The 21,957-nt window shown below is 41.9% G+C and overlaps 1 protein-coding gene across 4 annotated transcripts in view; it reads left to right on the top strand.

Moving 5' to 3' along the window:
* Positions 1–21,957, top strand: part of PLPPR5 (phospholipid phosphatase related 5) — a 194,077-nt gene that overhangs the window by 100,852 nt on the left and 71,268 nt on the right. The window contains exon 6 of one of the 4 annotated variants that reach the window (XM_048496289.1): positions 11,674–15,459. The exons of the other annotated variants lie outside the window; for them this stretch is intronic. Within the exon in view, the coding sequence (XP_048352246.1) occupies positions 11,674–11,706 (33 nt within the window). The 3' untranslated portion in view covers positions 11,707–15,459. Of the gene's footprint in view, positions 1–11,673; positions 15,460–21,957 lie in introns of those variants that run through there. 4 annotated transcript variants of the gene reach the window in all.

Here is a 21,957-nt window from a genome sequence, read left to right as displayed (position 1 = left end):
GCGGTGTGAAAACGGTGTGAAAACAGTATAAACCCCTTTACACCATTTTAAACCCTTTTACACCATTTTCACACTGTTTTCACATGGCTGTTTTTGGCCCATGCGGAATCAGCCATAGTAAACTTGATTAAACTAGAACGCTTTTGGTTCCAAAATCAACTGCGAAGATTAATAATGGGGCAGAATAAACACAACTTTTTAGCCATTATGTTACTTTGAAGAATGTTATTGAACTATTTATTATTACCAGTCTGCCTTTTATTAATCAAGCTTGTGTATTATAGTGGCATCTGAAAGCAATTCCTCCCATTGTTACAGCCCTATCCTTTAGCATGTGACCTAGTGGGCATCCAAGGATCTCCCCACAGAAAGTAGCTAACCTCATCACAGGTAGAAAACATCTCTAAGATCCAGATCTTCAAATATACAGCAGTAATATCACCTCTACAAGTGGACTTCTATGATATCTCACATTATCACATAGAGTATCTGCTGAAAAGTCCCACCTAACTTCTTTGAGTGCCAGTTGTTGGGTCACTTGGGTCATCCTTCTCCCAGAAGTCTGGAACATCTGGCTGTTACTGCAGCTGTGGATGGACAGCTTTTGCTATTGGGACTGCTCCAGTGTTTCGTATCAGGGTTCCTCTCAGCACCACTGCTGGGAAGCAGCTGCCCCTGTCAAGCCCTAAAGAGGATTTTTATAGTCTACTAGGTCATTATGATGTAATTGATGACACCACAATATCATATCATGTTGACAGCATTTTTTCCCTGTTCAGACATCACTTCTGGTTTTTGACAATCAATTTAGAATGATAGTCACCAAGCTCAAGGCAAACTTTAGAATACCTGTGCCAGGTCATCTTCACAGGAATGGTCAGTAAACGGAATTATTTAAGAGGCATTACACTGGACGTTGCAGGAGCCAAACACACCCCTGCATGACCCACTCAAAAGGTGCCCAGCACTCCAGCATCCTCACTGTCCCCTCTCATTACATCACTGACTTCCATAATGGTGTAAACTTAATTTATAAATGAGCAATGATCAGATCTCTGCACACATGACTTTTTAATGTCATACAACCAAACATTCTGATATAAAGGAATAAATGAGTTTTCTATTTTTACTGAGGATTGCTAAGAGACACTATAATAAAAATCATTGCTGAAAATACTAGTTGCCACTATGGTATTACCTGATGCTGGGATTTGTTGAGCTCTGGATTAACTACTCATGTTGTTATTGAACCCAGTATAATTTATATTTACAGTTGCTGTGAAATTGTGTTGTTTAAATGTAAGAAATATTTCTGTATTTTATCCATTGTACGAGTTGCCAACTCACAGCTGATTTGTGGCAACCACGGTAAGGGGCTTTCGAGGCAAGTGAGAGATGGTTTGTCTTTACCTTCCTCTGCAGAGTCTTCCTTAAAGGTTTCCCTTCCAAGTACTGACCCTGCTTAGCTTCTGACAGGATCAGGCTACGCCAGGCTACCTTCCCTCCAATTTCATCCATTACATAGAGGAAAACTAGACTTTCTGCAGAGCACGCAGTCAGCGTGTTTATATGATACCTGTGCTTCACACTTTACATTTTAGATGTATCCTTAACACGTCTAGCTGTACATCTAAAATATGCCCCAATCCACAGTTGCAGACACCTACTGAAACATAACAACCAGTAGCCAAAATGCAGATATGTATCCCTGTTCTGATAAAAAATAATGCACCCACTAAGCATGATAAGGATGAGCAGCACAATGTGGATATGGAGCAGTTCCCTTGCCAGTGCTTGCATACATAAGATTGTCTCGATGGATTGGTGCAATAAGGCATAAAGCAGCCCATAGGATGTGATGTCCCTTGGGGTATTTGGTTTTTGTTTTACTTCACTGCATAAACTCTGAGGAATTAACCTGCTGATTTAAAAGATGTCTTCATGTAGGGACTGTAGTACAGGCCTTTTATGTGTTTCATTCAGTTCCAGCTGCAGGAAGAAAGGCACCAGATTTCTTTTCAGCATTCTCCAACAGGTCTGTTAAACCAAACATGTCTAAGTAAGCTTTTCTGACACTTTGTCATAAGGAGGTCACCATCTCATTTGCTCGAGCAAGGATTCAGTTGATTAATGTGTGTCTTTGGTGTAATCTATTCTGTTAGCTCTTTGCAAGGCATCAAAATAAAGCAAAATATTGGCTGCCTTTGGGAAGGTTGTTGTAAGGGCCACATTAGATACAAGCAGGGGGAAGCCTTGTTTGTTTGTTCACTCTCTGGTCCATTTATGCGTGAAGCATGGAGGCATGGGCCTGCATTTGTCAACAACTCAAGTTGTATTGGTGAGAGGAACTGAATCCTCCTTTGTCTTGGAAAGCAAATATTTCTGCTTCTGCTTGCCTGACTTTTTCATAGATGGCAACAACATGGTACTGAAATTTCATTCATACAGAATATAGCTAACACTCAGAGGGAACTAGCCAAAGAGTCCTACATGAGTAAATGATTATAATTAAAAGTGGACTATATTGATAAAGAATTGGAGAAATATTTTAAACTGTAAGTTTTTGAGGTAATAGTTGAAGAAACCACCAGAGATTGTCAGCTAATGTAGAGGTACAACCATTCCTAGCCCTTACAGTCAGTTGAGTATAAATGTGACACAAACTGGGATGCATAAGTGGGTGGATGAGGGTGGCAGAGGCAATTTTCACTCTGTTTCTCAAAATCTCTCCTTTCAGGATTCTGTAAATTATCACAGGCCTGAGTAAGCAGATTTCTTCTTGTTCTCTCCCCTCCCCTCCCCTCCCCTCCCCTTTTATCTGATGCTCAGTTTTCATATCCTGTCCTCATCAGACCAGTTTTGGGATTTTTATTTTTAAATTAATTTACAGAGTCATAATTATTACATCGTATCTGGGGAGTTTCCTAAGAATGTTGCAACTCCTCTGGTCCCCCTTTGAGCTTATTTCATCATCCATACAGGAGCTAGGGCTTAACATTTTAAAGTGGGGCAGTAATGATATTTGAAACTTCTCTGGTTTATCCTTATCTACTCTTAGCACAATACAAAGAAATAACAAATAGACTTTTGGATTGAATTAAAATTGAAGTTTAATTGGAAATGTTATGCAGTATAGTGAATGGTAATTATGGCAATTAATTATATGCTATTTCAATGTAATTGGCATGCAGTCAGGTGGTCAGGTGTAACCAACCGGAGGAGATATCTCTCTGTGGTACATAAAAACTGGAGGTAACTACATCTGCATTGATCATTCATCAGAAGGACTTTAACCCAATCAAGTGTGTCAGTCTTTAGGATTTTAAGAGGGAGGATGGAAGCCAAGAAACCTGACTCATATTTCTCTACCATTTCATATTTCTCTACCATCACTGTTTTCTTGACTCAACTTCAAATTTATTCCATTTTTCTAATACTTATCCTATTAGTCCAATCTTACCCACCTAAGATTGACTGGCATCTGTAATGTGTTTGTGGGTCACAGATTAGAAATTCAAGTTAGATTATGCCCCAGTAAAGGAAGAGCCAGCATAGCGACCTAGTAATACCGCATCTCCATTGTCTGTCCAAGGAGCAGTAAGATGGAGTTCCTGTGTGAGGGTCACATGAGATACATAGCAGAAGTAGGCTCCCAATATTGCTGCTGCTACCTCCTACTGAGTAACAAAGTACCCACCATCAGCAAATGAAAACAGTCCAGCTTCCTCCCAATCATGCAAAGGGCTATGGAGCACACACACCTGTACACACACATACACACCCCAAGGGAAGGAGGAGGCAACAACAGAGCAGTCAACCAATGTGAAAGTGTAACTTAAATCCCATCAAACTGGTAAGCCAAATTCCCATTAGACAAAGATTGTCAGGCCTGAAAAAAGCCTTTAGATGCAGCTAGATGCAAGCCAGTATTCTAATGATGTACAGTGGCTAAACGGATTCATGACTCAGAGAGCCTCTTGTAAAAATATGTCTGCTGTCATCCTTATTGCATACATTGTACACAGATGAACGGCCCTATCCAGTGGTGGGATTCAGCAGGTTCGAACCACTTCGGCAGAACCGTTTGTTAAAATGGTGCTTGTAAACAACCAGTTGTTAAATTTTTTGAATTCCCAGCACCAGAACCAGTTGTTAAATTATTTGAATCCCGCCACTGGCCTATCCCTGTACCAAGAGATGAGGAAAGCACTGGAGAATACCTTCCTCATATGACATTGTCTAGATTTTGCTGTGAGACAATGGTGGAAGGAGAGCATATGCCTCTATATCTCTCTTAAGAGTGCAGTATTCTCTAATTTCTACTGTGGGAAAAATACATAGGCATCCTTTAATCCTTCTGGGCAGCCTTTAGACCATTCAAGTTCTGTCTTCATCCATGCTCAGTCTAGGTTCCTTAAATGGCTGAGTGACTCTACTGTTCAGGCTGTTGGGGAACGGCCCTACTGAGGCCTGCCAATTTTGGAGATATTAATCTCAATAGCAATATTTTAATTTGTCTAAGCATCTTTACAGAGACAGAGGAGGCTGAAGCTTTCATGATTTTTGGGGTGGGTTAGAGGCATGCTGAAAGAATGACCAGGCCACTGTGTGAATCAGAAATGGCAAGAATTACTGTGACTCATTACAGGTTAATCAGCTGTAAAATATACTATCTTTCTGCCTCACAAAATGCAGCATTTCACACATTCTGGGTAATTCATTGGCACTCTTGTGGAAATGTCTATGAAAACATCAATGTTTAACTACATTTACCTGTTCCCCAAGAACTATGGACCTAGAGCTGTAAAATTCCCTTTCCCCCTTTGCAAGCGTATGTTATAAGAATTAAAATGTCAGACAAGACCCAAATAGATCACGGTTCAAACACCAACTCTCCCATTAAAAGACCTTGGATGACTCTCTTTTTTCTGTCAGTCCAACTCTCTATGAGGATAAAATCTAGGGAGGAACATTTGCACTTGAGCACTTTTGAGGGTGAGATTAAAATGTAATAAATAAATAGTGGAACCAGCAATTTCTTTATCACCAGCAGTTTGGCAGGTTTTGGTTCATTTGTTCTTTAAATGAAGATAGATGAGCATCACATACTCCAATGTGAGGTGCTAACATTTTATTCTACCTAATCATAGAGCTGCAGCTAAAGTTAATACAGGAACTATCCATAAACCATAAATATGCTGTCAGAAAAGATAAGATTAGATGTCCCAAGACAAAAATAAATACAGTATATATATCTTTGGTGTAGGTGTTTTTTTATGAACAAGTCACATAGGATTGTCCTGGCATTTTCAGTTATGGGCTCTTATTAAACCTTACTAAGCTTAATCTTATTGAACCTTATTCTCTCATTAAACTGTCCTTCAAATAGCATGGGTTTGTTTTTTCGCATGCTATGTGTCACTTGTAACTGACATAAACCCAGTTTGTTGGCATATTATATGCATATAAACACAGACTTTTTTGTTATTTTCTATATCAATTTTCATGAAGTTTTATGGGCTACAACAAGGCAGCTCCTTGTCCCAGTAATCATAGAGCTTAAAATATGTCAAAGCAGCAACAGAGGAGCAGAGAAAGACAGAATGTGTGAGCTTTTCAACTAAATGTATAAATAGATTTTATATGCACACAATTAAGAATGTAAGAGTGTAAGAAGAGGCCTGCTGGATCAGACCAGTGGTCCATCCAGTTCAGCATCCTGTCTCACACTGTGGCCAAACATTTCCTCTAGATGTCCAACAACATGGTATAGGGGCTGAGGCTTTCCACTGATATTGCCTCCTGACTGGTATTCAGAGGTTTAGTGCCTCTGAGCATGGAAGTTCCATCCAAAGACTGGGAAACAAATCCACCAGTGGGAGAGGTACAGGCTGCCCCAGCAGATTTGTCCTCCACAGGGCACTTGGCCCAGTGGAAGGGTGAATCCACTGGCATGCAGCTGCCGTGGCCCTCCCTGGCAGTGGGATGTGGCACTAGTGTCCCTGCACTCCCACGGTGGCTGTTGGACTAGCAAGGATGGTCTGGGGATGTGGCTGGAGAGGAGCTGACACTAATTGGCTACCTCCGAGCAATTGCTCCCATTGCGCTGGCATCCCAGGCTTATGGTGTTCACCAGGGGCATACCAGCATAAAACAGCACCCAGGGGCAAGGCCTTGTTTTTGTGCCCATGTGCCCCCCTGCTGACCTCCAATAGAGGTGGGGGGCACAAAAACAAAGCCTTGCCCATGGTAGGCTCCCGACCCAGTGCTGGCTGCTGCCACCCCCGCCACCTACCTCAATGTCCGGGTCATCGACCAGCACAGAGGTGGCCTCACATATCCCCACACCCAGAGTCATGGCCGGGTGCCGGGCAGCAGAGACCGGTCCAGGAGCCAACAGGACAGGTGCCCACTGGCAAGCAGGCTGGCAGCTGCAGCACTCCTGCTGCCCGGCTGGGTCCTCCTGAACCCTTGGCGAGCACACCCTCAGACATGGATGGGGCCAGGTCAGGCCGGGTTGGCGGGGGACAGAGCATGCTTGGTGGGGCTGGCTGGTGCGCCCTCTGAAAGGGGCTGGCATTTTCGTCCCTCTGGCCAGAGGGAGGTGACTGTCATGTGACTCCACACATCAGAGGGACTGCAGGGAGAAGCCAACCACCCACTTTGGCCTCTTCCTCTTGCGGGTGCCCGGCAGGCCCATGGAAGGCTTTGGTCTGTGGGGGCAATTTTGCACCCCCCATGTGACCACATAGGTGGTCCCCGGGGACATGGGTGACCCCATGTCCCTCTGGCAGGTACACCACTGAAAAGGTGTAATAAGTCCATTAAGCCCAATGGGGGGGCTTCCCAGCAGTGGGGAGGCTTTTTTGTGTTTCAAGCCTCTCCACATTGCTGAGAAGCCTCCATGAGAGCAGTGACCAGGTACAGCCATTGCTCTGCAGCCAGGTGCCTGGCCCCTTGGATGGGGCTGCTCATCACCATGGCTAGTAGCCACTGATAGATAGTTGGGTGCATACCAGACACCACAAGTAAGTTTTTATATACTGTATGAATTTTAGAAACTATTTCTCATCCGTCTTTTTCTAACAAAGAATTCGTTCCTAAAACAAATTACAGCTATTGCAATGCAGCATAAATTATTCGAATGCAGTCCAAAATCCTGAAGTTCTTGACTTGCCCAGACATGATTTAGGAATCATTTAGTGTTCTGTAAACAATTTTCTGGCAAATATATTGGTTCATCTAGAACCAAAACAATGTACTGGGAAACCTCTCAAATGTATCTTCCTATCTTGTATTTCCCTCCTTTTCATTTTTGCCCTCAAAGGGCTATCACAGATAAAAGTCAAGCAGACTTGAGTTGATTTTTGGTTGGAGCCAGCCAGCTTTTGTGTAATGCTCTTGTGTAATTCCTCTACTTATTATGACCCACTCATACCACATGCCTTTTGTTCATGAAGGTGCCATGATCCCCAGCATAGCCTATTTGGTAGTCAAATGGGATCCTCTCCTTCCAGTTGCATCAACAAAAATGGTGGTTAGGTCCAAGTCTTGATGTCTTTGCTATGCAGTGCTGACTTGGTAAAAGCAAGCTAAAAACACCCCCTAACATGATTCTGTCAATATAATTAATGTAGGTGTGGAACAATCAAGAAGTTGATGATAGCCAAGAAGAACCATTTCAACAGAGTTCTTTTAAAGAACGCCTCTTTAGGATTTTCTCCTGGATTACAGGAATGGACCAGTTTGAACATCTTCATATAAGGCAATAAACGTATGTGCGCAGAAAAAGCGCACTGGTGTGTTTAAGCGTGATTTTGCAAGTTGCGGCAGACACATTATCCTTCAGTGCAGGCAAACATCATTCTGTGAAATGGAATTTTAAGGAACCGTTTTTATATTCTCTGTTTAATTACTTAGAGTGCAATGAGGGGGAAATTAAAGCAAAATTGCTTATTGAGTAGATGTGTATTTTCAAAATTTGCATTTAGTTAGTAATGACATGTTTAATAAGCAGTTAGGAGCATTTCATGCTCTAAAGTGGGAACCACAATACAAAATAAGGAATCCGTATTCATAATTTACATGAAAATTGTAAATATTTCATGTGTACTTATTTTTCACAAAAAAACAATATGTCTTAAAGACTAGCATATCAAAACTATCAAACATGTTACTTATTTTTTAATAGAGAAACCTGCACTTAAGGTTTACCCTTAGTATTTTGTTTTTACAACCCGCTTTTATTGGTTTGTCTCTTTTGGCTTCCATATAAAACAAGTATCCCTTCAAAAAAGTATCTTGGTTGGAAAAATCTTTACTATGCATGCCATATTTTACAATTTTTCTGTTGTTCCTGATAGCTACTTCATTCTATCAAACCAACACAAATTCACTTATATCTCTGTACTGACTGCTGGAGTGAACTGAGTGAGAATATTGAAGGATACAAACGTTCATTTGGAGCTTGAGAATATGCTCACCCTTCTTGCACGGTGTTCCATTTACTTGCTGTGCTCCTGCGAATGAATGTATAGAGTTCACAAGCAGAAAACCTTAACAAAATAATTTCACAAGGATGGCCCCTTTGCAGCATCCACACATCACTCTGTATTATTCTACTGTCATACAACACTACTCATTCACAGCTGTTGGCTTCTCCACAAAGGATAATCTAGTTACGAATTATTGCTGTAGAAACACAGTAGAGCATTCTTCAGTGACTGTGAGGGTGCAACCTAAGGCCATAGACACATATCTTTGTATTTCTGTGATTAGGCAAGATACAACGAAGCTATGGCTGCTGCCTATTCTTTCCCGGGCTCTATTATCCTATCCATCCTACTGCCATCTGCTTTGCAACATATCTGGAGTTTTGCTTACTCAAGGAGATGGCAGGTGGAAGGATGATGAGCCTGGAAATTAGAAGAGCCATAGTTGACCACAGGCAGCCACATGCACAAGCTGGGCACCCGGCCACAGCGCCACAGCCACCGCTTCCCAGCAGCTTGGGAAGCTTCTAGGGGCTGCAATTAACTCATGCCAGCGAAAAGGCTGACTTGTCTGGACTGCAGCCTGCCCCCATTACACTGGCAAAGGGTGGGGTGGTGGTGGAGCTGACTGATGTCAGTCCTTCCCTGGCCCACCCCCACTATGCCAGCGGGGGCACTGGGATGATGGTCCCATGTTTGGCACTGCTTTCCAGCATGGGAGGTCAGCAGTGGCCACATTCCAGTGGGATCACACTTCTGCTGGGGAAGTGCCCTGGGGAGAGCAAATCTGCTGGTGCAGCAGGTGCACCACTCCCAGAAGTGGATTTGCCCCCTCCCTTTGGATGTGGCTCTTAATCCTATACTGGGGGGATTAAATGCATGTGTTTAATGTTTGGGTTCCAAGGTGAGCAACTCTTCCATAGTGAGAGGAAAACCTGTGCTTAAGGTAGTGAGCCAAACAGGAAGTTTGTTATATGTCATTGCGGGATTCAGGAACAATTATGTGAAACTCTTAAGAAATTATGCTAAGGGGTTAATAACACTTTCTGTGTGAATAAAGCTCAGAAGTGTAGTCATGGCTTCAGGAAAAGCCAGTTACACTGCACTACACTATCTGAAAAGAATACAATGAAGAAACCTGCTGAACAGCCGCAAACGGGTCACTGAACAAATGAACCAGTTGCTGAAAAATCAGTTCCCTGGTCCCAGCAAATAGAACACAAACTAGCAGATGTTTGAACATCCCTAGAATGCAGTTCTCATTGACCAGGTAGAGGGAGAAGACCATACTCTTAATAATTGTACCCACATATGGCTATCCACAGGATGTCTGTCACTCCCAGTGGCTGAGTTGTACAATCTGAGAAAGCTCTGGGTCCAAGTTTTGTCTCTTTGTTTCAAGCTCTGTAGGTGCTGACAGCAGAAAACCTGTAATTTTAACAAAAATATTTCCTTTGGGAAATGCCTTACAGTCTTTTTTTTTTAAAAAAAACCAACAATATCATCAACAACAGAACCTTTATTTGGCATGTATACCAGAAAACCATAACAGGGAAAAATGGACAAATCAGATGAAAATAGGCCATACATCTCTTACAATCAGCAATAAAAACTGGGCTGTTTTCTTTAACACCATAGGATCGTTACTATTCAATAGTTTTACAATACTCGCTGCAGGAGAGCAGTTACATGTAATCCCTAGTAGTAAAGCATCCCTGAAAAACTTGTATTTTGGGCAGCTAAACAATATATGTTCAAGTATTTCAATAAGTTTGGGACAATTTGGACAGACTCTATCCGATAGAGGAATATTACCAAACCGACCCTATAATAGAGCTGTAGAGAACACATAACATCTGGCCCTAGTAAGGGCCCATTCAGAGGCGCATCGGGGGAAATGGCGCCTGGGGACAACACCTTCTCCGGGCACACCCCGCGCCCCCCCTCCCACAGGCTGGTTCCTGCCATCCCTAGGGTCTGGGGAGGGCAGAACCAGGCCTGCATGGATGCCGGGGGGCACCTAAAGAGAGCCAGCCTGCTGCTTTGGCACCTGTCCAAGCCGCCTCCTTCATTCCCCAGGCCTGGGGGAGTGAGGGCAGTGAGGACGGGTGCCATGGCAGCAGGCTGGCTCCTGGGCTGCCCTCTGCCAAGTCCTGCCCCCTACCTCGGTACAGGCTGACTTTTGACCTTCCCAAGGCTTGGGGATGGTAGGAGCTGGCCTGCAGTGAGGCGGAAGTGGGGTAGGGCACTGTGGCGGGCAGCCCAGGAGCCAGCCTGCTGCCATGGTGCCCATCTGAGTCATCCCTGTCCCTGAACACAGGATGCTATTCTTAAAACAATAAACTTGAGTTTTATATTCACCTTGTATTTATAGTGCGCACAAAAAAACAAGAGATGCAGAACCAGCTTATATAAAGAACCATCAGAAAGGGTAACACAAGTACATGGGACATTTTAGTGATGGGCGTGTTTTGAATGCACATGGTCAACTAGCAAATTCCATTTTTATTAAACTTTGTGCAGCTTTCTTCTGTGCCATATCATTGGCTAAGGTAAACCTTCTTTTAAGAAGGGAAGGAATTGCAGCATTAATATTGCATTAACAATGAAACAAAATTGGATCAATTTTGTGACTATGTAGTTTTTGTTTGAAGTTCTAGAATTAGTTTGCTGTATAATTTAAAAAAAAAACCAAACATCCAGAAATGCAGTAAGGTTGAAGTTGGAAGTAATTGTTAAGAAAAAATGAGACTCTCACACCTGTTTTTTTCCCCTAAGGGGATTTCAAGAGGAGAATTGTCAAGTGGATAAGGGCAATTATTTTTGTCCTTCTGTACTCTAAACTAGAAGTAGACTGACCTAAAGGACCGCCCTCTCCAAATGAAGGGGTTTTCAGGGGAGAATTGAAGAATGTGGAGAGTGTCACTCTTTTTAAAAGGTGGTTCTCCCCTGAACATTTCTCCCCTGAAAATCCTCCTTTCAGTCTCCACTACCTTTTTATATGGGGGTATGGGAATCCATTTGGTAATATGTGTAGATTTCTGTTGGAATTATATCTGGACATCTATTTTACAGTAAAAATGTGAAAATACACAAAAGTGGGGAGGCAGGGGAAATTGTTAGCAGTTATAGATTTCTGACTATTTTCTTCATTTCCACCTCCTTTCTTAAATCCATGTAGAACCACATCACGGCCTTTGCGGAAGTCACATGATGTTGAAGCTGATGTCTATTCGCTGCACTGGACGTCGTCTCTTTTCACAGTTCACTCATAATAACTGAAACATTTTGAATAGAAGAGAAAATAAAACTTTGTCTGCTTTTAAGACCTGATTTAGCCACATTAAAATTTACTTCACCCTATGAAGAATCTGCCTGAAACGTCAAAAAAGTATTTTTTAAAAAAGTATTGCACCATTTGGGTTGAAATGGTGGGGGGAAAGAGTATACCTGAGCAAGTTATATAAATATACCAGTTTTCTTCTCTGGGTACATTTATTATTTTTTACTTAATCACGTACATATCTGGTAGTTCACTGATACATCTAATTGAGTTGGAATTCTCATTTTTTTAAAAAAAAATACCGCATGACACTTGTTTCCATTCTGACAGATTTCAGTGTACACATTTTTCTAAACACATCCTGTACTAAAATGCCATTTGCACTTCATATTATACTGTATTTCACATACCACGTTTCTATCTTAAGACTGGTGCTTCTGCTTTTGAAGAAAAACAATGCCAATTTTTACTGTAATTAGTATTGTATGATAATTTTAAAATGTATTTATTTGGCTATTTTCCTGACTTCATGTGGTTGAATAGTTGATTTTGTAGTTCTTGACTGTCTTCAATGTGCCCCGTAGTTAGGATTAGAAATGAGAACATTGTTGGCATTGGGATATTCTATGTTTTTTCTAGTAATTAACAATCCTTGCTGAAGGTTAATGGCTCCATTCTTAGGCCTGGCATATATGTGTATTTTCAAGTAATGTGACTGCTGTCCACTGATAGTTCTTGAAAGCTAATGTGACGTAGCCAAAGACACATTTCCAAAAGTGATCTTAGAATTTTATTCAGCGTGCTTCCCATGCCAAGGGACCAGAGCATAGACTCTATACCTAGGCTCCCCACCACTCTAATTAAGATCTCTCCCCAGCCCTTGTGTTGAAGTAGCATCTACCTTAGAGACTATCAGTGCCATCCTAATCAGAATTATACCTTTCTAAGTACAGTAACTTAAGTGGACTTGTAGAGGTCCAGCTCTGCTTGAGATTGCATTGTGAGAGTCTGAATTAGAAAGGAAATCTGCGGGTTTTTTTGCGGGGGGTGCTGTTGAAAGAAAGGGCTAGAAAGGGAGCTGGCCATCACAGGCTCATTGTGTTCCATCTTAAAGATGATCAGGAGAGTGGGTCAGTACTCCAGTAACTGATAACATTGTTGCACCAGACATGGGATCTATAGCAAGCAGTCCTCGGGTTTTTCTGCATTTTATTTCTGTTGTTTGTGTGCCTGTACTGCATTGGGGGGCGGGGATTTTTGGCATGTGTTTTGCAAGCACTTTTAAAGTGTTTGTAAGAAAACCTTGGAGAAATAACTAGAAAATATCGAAACGATGACTGGGGGGAGCAAAACACATATGGAAAATGAAAAAAACCAACACAGTATAGGCACACAACCAACAAATTAATGTATGAGGGGGGAAAGCCTTTGTCTTCTGTTTTCCCAGAAGTGAAATAGAGCCATTCTGCTGTTACCTGCTTGCTTCACGCAGGATTTCTTGATAGGTAAGGCAGTGCAAATCTCTATCCTGAAGCAAAATCAATCATGAACAACTGTCCAGTTTTGTAGTAATATAACCCCGGTGACCTCTAACTGTCCAAAGAGCCCCATCCAAAGGGGGGTGCAAATCCACTCTTGGGGGCAGTGTGCCACCCAATTGGCAGATTCACCTTCCCCAGAGCACTTGCCCTGGCAGAGTGGCGATCCTGCCAGCATATTTTGCCTTGGATGCGATCCTGCCACCTCTCCCCCCTCCCCCATCACATAAAACGCGGTGCTAAATGCTGTGCCAGCATCCCAGGACCCCTTCTACAACAACGGCTGTAGTGGAGGCATGGCCAGCAGTTCCCTTCCAGCCTTTGCCAATGTTGTGCTGGCAGGCCACATTTGAGAATTAAGCCACCGAAACAGTGGCATAGGTCTGCTGCAGCCCACAGAAGCTTCTCAGCAGTGTGGGGGGCGGCGGCTTTTCGAGCCTCCCCCTACTGCTGGGAAGTCTTTTTGAGAGTGGCAGCCAGGCATGACCAGGCACCTAGCTCTTGGATGGGGCTGAAAGTCAGTGCAAGTTTTTAGTGAGAGGCAAGTAGTTCTTCTAATCCAGGAGTCCCCAACATCCACAGGCTCAAAAAGGTTTGGGACCCTGTTTTAATCTGTAGTGAAACCATATTGTGTAGCTGTGGTGTTCAATGTGATGAGAATCAGATCTCCTTCTCTTGCACTCCATTAGCCTGATATTTTCCTCTTATCTTTTTTCAAACAATAATGGTAGTACCACTGGGGAAATCTGCCTCTGAGATCAAGAGGTGATCTAGTTGCAGGTCATATTAGTTTTAGTTTTGTAGAGCACTAATTACCACTCTTACTAAGGCAAATATCCTGATATGGATTTGGGGCAGTCTTCTTAGTCTGTCGATTTATGGAGCATTATCCCTGGCCAAGCCAAGCCAAGCTTTATTTTGACCCACAGTGTGAGCATCATCTTTCCTATTTGCTTAAGCCACTCTTACAAATTGGATTAGGACTCTAACTTAATGTTCTTTTCACATTACCTTTCAAACATCATGGCAGCCAGAATCAAGCTGAGTCATATTATAGCCTGACACTGTATGCCAGGAATGTGTCTGTGTGTTTGTGTGTCCTGATTTTATTTTATTTTGCCTTGGATGTCACCTGTAATGGTGACGGGCATTTTTAAAAGATTAATAAAAGATATTCTTTAAAAAGACTAATGAAAGATATTACCTAAAAGGGGGCAAGAAGTTTAACCAAAGTACTGTCATCCTTCCAATTATTTATTGTCTATCTCAGGAAAAAAATTTTCTGATTTGTGAGGAAAGCATGCAACAAGAGAATAGGAGGATACGCTGGACTAGTAGGTCTGCAATTGTCCTTATGTTCACAAATGACTTAACTGCATGGATTGAGCATCAAATTTAAGACAGCTGCAATATTGTATGACAAAAACTATTGATGGCCTAATAGCACCTGACCATCTGAGAGGTGACAGGTATGCCTAATTTTCAAATGTAGTATGCAAACTACAGCATATCTTGAGTATTATCCAGCTAAAATTAAGCACTTTCAAATTCTGTTGATTAATTCTGCCCCCTCCTGAAATCAGTGGGATATGAAACTGCTTAGATTCTTAAGATCATCTCCTTCTTTTCATTTATCACATGCTGAGGCTCTACTATTGAAATGACAATCTGCTTTTCCTATGCTGCTGAAATTAAACTTTGTAGAGCCCCACTACAGACAGAAATACAAGAAAGAATGCCACTTGTATAATGTAGGGTTATTTGCATGTTACCTGTTGCAGTTTCTTTGACAATAGGGGATAAAACAGCTATAGTGTTAATAGAATACATATATACATTTCTTCCTAATGTGACTAAAAGCAATTATTCTTATGTGATATCTCAGTTTTACTACCTTCACTCAGCTCAGCACAGCAAGATGATATCCTGATCAATAACAAGGCTGAGCTATAACTTCAGTAGAATCAAGTGATGTTACTCAGATTCGACTTGGCTGTTAAAAGACTACATGTGAAGACAGAGGCGTAGTTAGGGAAAATGGAGCTCTGGGCAAAATCTGAGTTTTCTGCCCCCCCATATGGGCGGCCACCCACCCCCCCAACAACAAAAGAATGTTTTTTTGCACCAGGTCATCTCAAAGTCACCATCACATTATAGAACATGCCCCAACTCACAAATCTGCACAACCAGGCTCCCTAGTTTAAACAACATTAAAAGTGATGCTGTTGGGGGGAGGAAATCCATCCCAAAACAGCATCATTTTTAATGTTGTTTAGACTAGAGAACCCAGATTCTCCTTTTAAATAAACCTTAAAGGGAGAATCTGGGCTCCCTAGTTTAAACAACATTGAAAATGATGCTGTTTCAGGGTAGATTCCCCACCCACCCCCCAAACAGCATCACTTTCAATGTTGGTTGTTGTGGGTTTTTCAGGCTGCAAGGCTGTGGTCTCGTAGATCTTGTTCCTAATGTTTCGCCTGCATCTGTGGCTGGCATCTTCAGAGGTGTATCACAGAGAGAAGTCTGTTATACACTGTGTCCAGACTTCTCTCTGTGATACACCTATGAAGATGCCAGCCACAGATACAGGCAAAACGTTAGGAACAAGATCTACCAGATGTTGGCCACACAGCTTGTAAAACCCACAAGAACCAGTTGAATCCAGCCGTGAAAGCCTTCGACAATACTTTCAATGTTTTTTTTAAATCTAGGGAGCCCAGATTCTCCCTTTAAATCCACTCCGAAGAGGGTGGATTTATAGGGAGAATCTGGGAAAAATTTGAGGGTGCCTGTCAGGGGAGCAATTTTTAAGCTAGCAGTACCAAAATTTCATGCTATTTTCAGGAAACTCTCCTGATGATACCACCCAGGTTTAGTGAAGTTTGGTTCAGGGGGTCCAAAGTTATGGACTCTCAAAATGGTAGCCCCATCTACTATTAGTTCCCATTGGAAACAATGGGGCATGGGGTGCCCCCTTTGGGGGTCCATAACTTTGGACTCCTGAACCAAACTTGACCAAACTTGGATGGTAACCTCAGGAGTGTCACCTGAGGATAGCCTGAAATTTTGGTGCTGCTAGCCTAAAAACTGCACCTCCTGCTGGCCAACAACGTAAAAACACTACAAATACAAAAAAAGGAAATGAACCCAAATTTTTCTGCACTCCCCCCCCCCACGTGATCAAATGATGGGTACCCAGGACATTTGCCCCACATGTCCCCATGGTATCTATGTCCCTGTGTGAAGAGTCACATGTTTCAATGTTTTCTCTTTTTAAAAGCCCCCTGAACAACCACTCCAAAACAAAAAATGTCAAATGTCAAACAAACCACTCCAAAACAAAAAATTAGTCTCTGACATCCTAATCTCATATATGAGGGGGGGGGGGGTGTGTGAAGACAAACACAGATAGATATATCATTCAATTGAATGATCACCCACCTATAATCAGTTGCGCAGTCATGCAAGAGCTGCCCCGTGCGATTTCTGCTGATCATGAAGCATGGCTATATCTCTGCATCATATTTCTTTTAGAGATGACATGCATTTTTTGCTTGTAGCCTCACTGCTGATGGAGATGACCCTATAATTAAAATGGCCAGTTTCCTTCTGTTGGTGTAAGGCTATGCCTGGTGCAAAACACAAACCATCTCTATGGATGATACAATTTCTGCCATTATACAAGTGGCATTTCTGCCCTTCAGGTTGTGCTTTACCATGCCCATCTGCAAAACATAGACAGCTGACATGTGGATCTGTTCCAAAGATTATATATAATGATTTTTTTAAATTTCCAAAGTGCTCAAGAGATGGAAAGAATAGAGCCTTTAACTATGATTTGTACAATGTGTGCTACAAATACCATTTCTTAATGTTCAATTATGTTTCACAAATTATAGCATATCCCATATGCTCACCATGCTTGACATGTTTATGTTTCTTGGTCTAACTAAGCACACCTTACTTAAAATTGTTCACAATGAGGATTTCAGAGAAATCTTTAGTTAGCCATTGCAGTACAACAATCCTGCAGAATTTGAATCTGATTCATAAGTTCAGGAAGAGACTCTTTTATGTTAAAAGAAAGACTTCTGTTTCAGCATATTGTCTTTATGTAAATCAGCATGTAACTGAGCCTGTCTCTCAGGATTTATAACAGCCTAGTATTTGGGTTCAATTGATCATGTTATCTTTGTGAATCAGCGGTGACAGGATGGGGGAAGATGCGGTGTACTGTATTTTTAAAGAAAATAAAATGATTTTTTTCCAGTATATATTACAAGTAGTTTGTTTTTTTCTTAGAAAAACACTTTCAGAAATCTGGTTACACATTATATGAAATTCAAGAAATAATTTGGATATATAATATGGGGAAGTGGTTCCTGGTATATTACAGCAAAGATGTGCTGTTTGGATTTTGTTTCGCCTACTGTGTGCAATTTACATCTCACTAAGCCAATTGCAGCCCACTTATCAAAAACTGTGGCTTGACAGGTGCTCAACAGTCTCCCTGGTTATACAGGTAGAAAAAAAACATCATTAAGTTCCTCATGGACTGCCACATACAACTGGTGGGCTGTGTTCAACTTAGTCTATAAGCTGACACTTTTCTGAGACACACGTGGATCCCTAGCACCCTTCAGCTTGTCTCATCAGAGGCATTTTATCTCAGTTTTGCTTTCATTTTTTACCTTTAAATGTCAGTGGGTCTTATATTTTCCCCATTTGCTTTTGTACTTTATGATCATAACCTAGAAATATGTAGAGGGATCTGTGAAATGAAGTTTATGTCTGTTTACAATGTAATCCAAGGCAGAGTCATACCCTTCTAAGCCTGTTGAAATCAATGGGTTTAGAAAGGTGTCACTTTGTTTAGGACTGCACCGGTAGTCTCCTTTGGGTAGCTTCCCTTACTGAACTCCCAGATTGCTTTTTAATACTTGCTTCAGTTTTGATATGAAGGCTGCATGACCACATTTTATTGAAAGCACTACATTGTGGCTTTGATGTGAATTTTCCTTGATGCCATGATTATTCTTTTTAACGTTTTCAAGTGCCAGACAAAGCTGAGCATTTTTGTCTTACTGATTTAACTGTGTGAAATGTAATCACACCTTTAAATTCATCATTTTAGTCAATGAGTAGTACTTAACTTTGGATCATGATGATTCATACTACTTTCATTATCTCTACCAGTTAAGAGTGTACGCAGTGCATTACAATTCTTGTTTATATGTGATATATTGAATAATCTTGCTCTAATCAATATATATAAAAAGCTAACCATTCGTTTCTTGGTCTTGCCCTAACGCCGAAACAGCTGGAAGGATCGCCCCCAAATTTTCACATGACGTCCATACCTGAGCCAGGTAAAGCGTCTTTTTCCTGGCACACCAGGCCATGAAGCTGGCTGTGTTTAACTGTCACCCTTAGAACGTTCGTGCAGCATGTCTGTCTGTGGCCTGAGGGCTTGGTATGACGGCTTAGAATGCTCGTGAAGATGGGCAGAGATGAGCAGTGAAAACAGTAAATAGGTAATACTGGTAGGTAATACGAGTGGAAGTGAAACACATACACACTTTGCCACGACAGGTGGGGTTCCCCCCTACACACATATGCAGGTAACTTTCACTCTCTGTGCCTCACCCAATACTACCACACAACACACATACTCTCATACACATCCACTTCATCCTCACACTCTGCCCTCCCTCACATCCAACCACCACTTACCCACTTCCTCACCCATATTAGCCACAGCTTTCTTTTACTAAAAACAAGCTGGAGTTTGCCTTTTTCTTCTTAAAAAGAAAATTCTGCTTGAGGGTGAGAGGCTGAACCAACACTACTGCCTCCGCTTCTTTTGCACATGGCCCTTTAAAAACCCAGGGAGCTGGCCTCGATCTGAGCGCCTCACCAACCCTGCCTCTCTGCTGCCTGACTGGGATAGCCTCCTTGCCCCAGTGTCTCTGCCTTACCCAAGCCAGGACTGTGGCGTGTCAACCAGCCTCATGGACAGCCGAGGGATTCGCACTCTGGACAGTTCCGTTGTGGAATGGGAAGGGGGGTTACCTTATACTGCAAAACAAAAACAAGCATTTCAGCACCATATATAATAAATGTGAATTGAAAAGGGAAAGAGGGATTCCATTTGACCACCCCAAAAGAAAGAAGAAGAAGAAGAAAGAAGAAGAAGAAGTAATGGTAGTAGTAGTAGTAGTAGTAGTAGTAGTAGTAGTAGTAGTAGTAGTAGTAGTATTAGTAGTAGTAGTAGTAGTTTTGGATTTATATCCCCTTTCTCTCCTGTAGGAGACTCAAAGGGGCTTACAACCTCCTTGCCCTTCACCCCTCACAACCACAAACACCCTGTGAGGTGGGTGGGGCTGAGAGAGCTCCGAAAAGCTGTGACTAGCCCAAGGTCACACAGCTGGTGTTTGTGGGAGTGCACAGGCTAATCTGAATTCCCCAGATAAGCCTCCACAACTCGAGCTGCAGAGCTGGGAATCAAACCCGGTTCCTCCAGATCAGAGTGCACCTGCTCTTAGCCACTATGCCACTGCTGCTCCCAAAATGCTATGCTGGGGATCATTGGACCTGCATGGACATCTGTGTGGGTTGCGGACTGTGATGAGAAGGACAATTGTCACAGCAACGTGTGGCCGGGCCACGCTAGTATCTAATAAATTTACAAAAGCACTATACAATTCATATCAAATTTTCCTTGAGTTACAGCTGATATTTTTGAAATGGAGGTCTAGTTAATAAGTTTCTTCATTGTGGGAGAAAACATCTTCAATAGAACGTATGCCATTTGGTGTTGTGACTCAGTAGGGGAGTAACTGTTCTTTATGCAGAACATCCCAAGTTCAGTTCCGCAATATTTCCAGTTAAAATAATTGAGTAGTGAAAGACTTCTACTTGAACCACTTCCAGTCAGAGTAGACACTACTGACTTTGATAGACTGATGGCGTGAGAATAAGGCAGCTTCAAGTGTTCATGCCACAAAATATGGAGATGGACATAAATGTCATCTATTTGCAATAGACAATGTCATCCTGCTCCAGTGACCCTGGTTTGAGTGTTGGTGCCACACCATTTTGAGTAGAAACCTGATGTGTACGTGTTATATTTTTCAACTTTCCTCCCCTCAGAAAACTCTTTCAACCTATGAGGAACCCCAGGCTGCAAACCTTCCATTGCACTCTAATATGGTACGGTGATCAGTATCAGACTTGGACTGCAAGGTGCAGGTTCAAATTGCCCATCAGCCATGAAGCTCTGCTAATCACTCTCTCTTGGCCTAATCTAACTCAAATGAGGAGAAGATAATTTTGTATGCCACTCTAAGCTCTTTGGAAGGAAGATAAGATAAAATAAAAAAGTATAGAGAGATGAAATATTTCTGTGCCTTGGAGACAGTACTATTTAACCCTGTGTGAATGAATGAAGAGTGCCGTGGAATGCATTTAATCCCCTCCTGGGATTGTACACTTCAAGAGTGATCACAAGCATAAAAATTTGTCTGCCTTTACTGTTTTTTTTCAACAAATGCAAGTTTCTTGGGAACCCAGGAACACAGTGCAGAAACCCATTTTATAAGAAGCTCAAATACCAATGTTCTTTTTTGTTTTAAGTCCCTGACATGCAAAGTTATGACAAGCCATATTTGTAGGAGGGGGGGGGGGCAGCTGGAAGCATTTCCATACTATTATAGATGTCCTTATACATATTCTCTGGCACACTTGCAATTATGAAACACTTTGGCCATATGGAAGCAACAGCTGAGCTCATCTCTTCACTTCTTACAAATGTTCTTTTTAGCAATATATAGTAAAGGAAAAATATTAATGCCACTATTTTTTAACTTCAAATTTCATAGATATTTGTGATTCCTTATGGGGTTTTTTAGTGCTTTATGGCCCCGTATCAATTTGCTTGTTCAAATCATGTCTTTGATCAGTTTTACTTTATATAACCTTCTAGTGGGCAAGTGGGGGAGGGGGTGTTATTCAATAGTTCCGGCTGGCTTAGTGATTCAATATATCCAACTTTTTAAAAATACTGAAAAAAGCTGGATTCATCTTTTTCCAGTTTTTATCAGTTCTAAATACAATCAGGGCTGATAAAAGCTGATCCAAATGGCTCAGAATGTTGAATGACAAATAGATATTCATCATTCTGCATTCAGGGGATTTAAACTTTAAAGGGAGCCTTCAATAGCAGCTAGCCGCCTTGGACTCCCTGTAAAGTTAACTGACTTGACTGCATATAGTTAAAACTAGAGAATCTCCCACCCCTAAACTTAAGCTCTTGTATAGTTAAAACTAGAGAAGCCCCCCCACCCCGAGAATCTCCCTCCATTTTACTTACCATTGCTGTGTGTGTTGGAGGCTCTCTGGTGGGGTCTGGGGGCGGGAGACAGCCTGAAGCCCAGCAGAAATGGTGCTTGAGCTGGCTCTGGCTGGGTCTCTGTCTCTCTCCTTCTTTGGAACGCTGTTGTTTTGTTAATTTGTTTATGGGGCAACAAATTAGAGACTGGATGACTCAGCCAGCCAGTGATTGTTATGCATTTCTGCTAGCTAGAACTTTACAAAGCTTTGCACCTTGAAGGACAGGATACAGGAGGAGATGAAAAATTTAATC

This window comes from Sphaerodactylus townsendi, linkage group LG05, assembly GCF_021028975.2.
Source record: "Sphaerodactylus townsendi isolate TG3544 linkage group LG05, MPM_Stown_v2.3, whole genome shotgun sequence".
In the NCBI taxonomy this organism is placed as follows: Eukaryota; Metazoa; Chordata; class Lepidosauria; order Squamata; family Sphaerodactylidae; genus Sphaerodactylus; species Sphaerodactylus townsendi.
The sequence above is the reverse complement of the archived record's forward strand: the minus strand, read 5'-3'. Positions and strand labels throughout refer to the sequence as shown.